This window comes from Notothenia coriiceps, unplaced genomic scaffold (genome assembly GCF_000735185.1).
Source record: "Notothenia coriiceps isolate Sejong01 unplaced genomic scaffold, NC01 NC01_scaffold00000339, whole genome shotgun sequence".
NCBI lineage: Eukaryota > Metazoa > Chordata > Actinopteri > Perciformes > Nototheniidae > Notothenia > Notothenia coriiceps.
This window is the reverse complement of record NW_011333040.1, coordinates 15,927,339-15,930,074: the sequence shown is the minus strand read 5'-3', so window position 1 is coordinate 15,930,074 and position 2,736 is coordinate 15,927,339. Positions and strand designations below refer to the sequence as shown.

Below are 2,736 nucleotides of genomic sequence, written 5' to 3'. Positions count from 1 at the left end.
CCCCCATCAGGCACTGGGAGAATGCTGAATCTGCACCTGCTTCATTCCAGTACACCTCCTCCCATCCTCCGAGAGAATAACCAGTCGTCAACAATTTTCTGCACATTCACAAAAGTAAGGTGAATGACTTAGTTTCATCTGTCAGATGCATTCACAGATCACCAATCCCCCCAACATGTGTCTCTTAAACACCATAAAGATGTTATCATGAGTCAAATAAACCTGCTGAAATCCCGCCTTAACAAAGGATTGCACGGCTGTTTGTTGTCTCTATTATTTTGTTCAAAGAGCTTACAGACTTTTCAATACACAGATCAACAGAGATTTCAGAAGACTACAAAACCAGAGAGGGGGCAGTCCTGTGTGTGTCATGTCCTCCCTCCTAGAGTGATACATACAGAGCTGCAGAGCACAGTAGCTCCAACAAAACAGCTTTGTCATCACAACCCCAAAGAGCTCCGGGGAGGATCGATTGACCCTCCTTCTCACAGCTAAGCCACACATACAAACATACACACACGTTTGTTTGGAGATGTTCTTCATTTGTAGTATAATGAGTTACATCTGTGTCTCCCACTGGTCGTGAAAGCTGCACAGATACAACTAATCCATACAAAAGCACGCATATATGCAGGCATGCAGAATCACAAATGACACAGACATGTTTTGCACATGCATGCTAAGACACAGTGGTCAATTATAAAGTGGCAAAGCCCTACAAACACAGAATACTCCTGGCAGTGTAGCAGTGTCTTAAGCATTGCTCCTTTTCTCTTTGCTATGCCAGCCACCTCTTTTACTTCTTCCTTGCTTCCTTCCCTGTACTCCCCCCCTCCACCCCTCCTGTTCCTTTATCCTGAGCGCCTGGCATATTCAGATACTGAAGTCCTCATTACGGCTCAATCCAACCTCAGCAAACACACAAACAGATTAGCCGCTTAAGACGCTCCCAATCCCCCTCTCCCTCGCTCCTCTGCTGTGCTATCAGGCCCCAGCACACCCCTGTGAGATGAGCCAGGGGCAAGGCTTACTGCAGACTGCAGCCTCCGCTCGCTCCTCCACCAAATCCCTCTGCGTCACAGCCCCGTGTCACAGCTGCCCCTAATACAATTAAAAGTCATTTGCAGAACGCACAGGCTTAGAGGATCACGGTGTGGGTGGGGGGTTACATTGGGGAGGGGGAGGCAAGAAAGAGAGAGTTTGGAGCATTAATTCCAGGCCAAAAATATTTGAAGAAATAGTGGAGAGAGAGCGCCCATACGCTTTGAGGCGCAGTAATTCTTTACTAGAGTTCAATCACTCCATAGAAGTTGAACATAGTCAAGATTGACTGCTGACAGCGCCAGTAGGTGAGAGTGTGTGCATGTTAAGTGGTAAATGATACACAAATAAAACACAAAGCAACAATAATTAGAAAGAGAGGATTAGTTAAATTATTCCTTTACGGTCCTGTACATCGCCTGCAGCTTTATAGAGAATATTACAGCTCCTGGTACCTGTTGATAGGCAGAACATTAAGGAGCAGCAACAATGTTTAGAAGAGGAATAACTGGCTCAGGATCTTGGGTCTAGTTTATTCTCAAGAGAAGACGGTAGGGATTAAGTGAATGATTGTATTTTAGCAGGCTTTATTTGGTAAAAAGCTTCAAATCACAGGGGTATTCTTACTGTGCCTGCTTTGATGTGTCCAGGCCACCAGGCAATGGCAGGCTCCCTCATGCCCCCTTCAAAGGTGGTCTCTTTCCCACAGAGGAACGGCCCATTGCTCCCGGCTGAGGAATCAGAAGCACAAAAACAAATGTAAGCATGTATCAAAATACACACCTGTACAAGACAGAAAATGTGCCTTGGTATGCACTGACTCGAAGGGAGACACTCTGTGTGCAAGTGGGAATTAATTTGTAGTGCTTTCCTTCATTTGGTCCAGACGTTAGCGCTGCTCCGTTGTCAGAGGTGAAGAAGACAAAGGTATCATTTTCAATGCCCAGTCTCTTCAGCCACAACAAAATGTGACCAACGCTGTAGTCCAGCTCCATCACTGCATCACCGTACCTGCAGAACACACAGTCAAAGCTGTTATCCTTCCCAATGAGAGATTATATTAATTTAGTTGGAATGCTGACACAGCATTCCAACTATCTGTTATGCTACGCACAAAATTCTTTATTATTCCACCGGGTTATTTTGCGCTGCTTCGTCTCCCACATTGAACATCGCAGAAACTCGGTTCGAACATCAAAACGTTCAGCTCGGTCGGGAATCAATGGCTATTACTTTTATCATTCATAACTTTCATAATTCCAGAGGTACATCCCATAATTCATCACATTTTTAACATGGAAGTCAATGGAGAAATCTTCAGACTTCAACAATCTTCATGCAACTTCAACTGCTAACTGCTCCTTCTTCAACTGCTAACTGCTCCTTCATACTTTCACTCAGAAACCTCATTCCAACTTTAAAATGTCACACATCTTTCTGACATTATTCGTGTAACACAACTTTTAAATCTGATTCTTACTTTTACAGATATTAAACATTGACGTGCTGGACGCAAACGGCCAAACTTCGCTTGTATATCAACGATCCATGCCTCGACAGCTTTACGCCAGATCTGAGATCTCACCATATGCTGTTACCATGGAAACGCATCCCTCGCCATAAAACACGATGTCGCTGTAGCTCCAATGGACACTGGTCCCGGTCGTCCCTAAATCTTCACCTGTATATCAACCT

General features: G+C 44.7%; 1 protein-coding gene across 2 annotated transcripts in view; it reads right to left on the bottom strand.

Moving 5' to 3' along the window:
- Nucleotides 1–2,736, bottom strand: part of galns (galactosamine (N-acetyl)-6-sulfatase) — a 23,616-nt gene that overhangs the window by 10,165 nt on the left and 10,715 nt on the right. For both annotated transcript variants that reach the window (XR_798522.1, XM_010773047.1), the window contains exons 8-9: nt 1,913–2,052; nt 1,669–1,772 (exon numbers count right to left, since the gene is read on the bottom strand). Coding sequence is in view for 1 of the 2 variants with exons in the window: in XM_010773047.1 (XP_010771349.1) it covers nt 1,669–1,772; nt 1,913–2,052 (244 nt within the window). In the remaining variant the exon portion in view is untranslated. The remainder of the gene's footprint in view (nt 1–1,668; nt 1,773–1,912; nt 2,053–2,736) is intronic.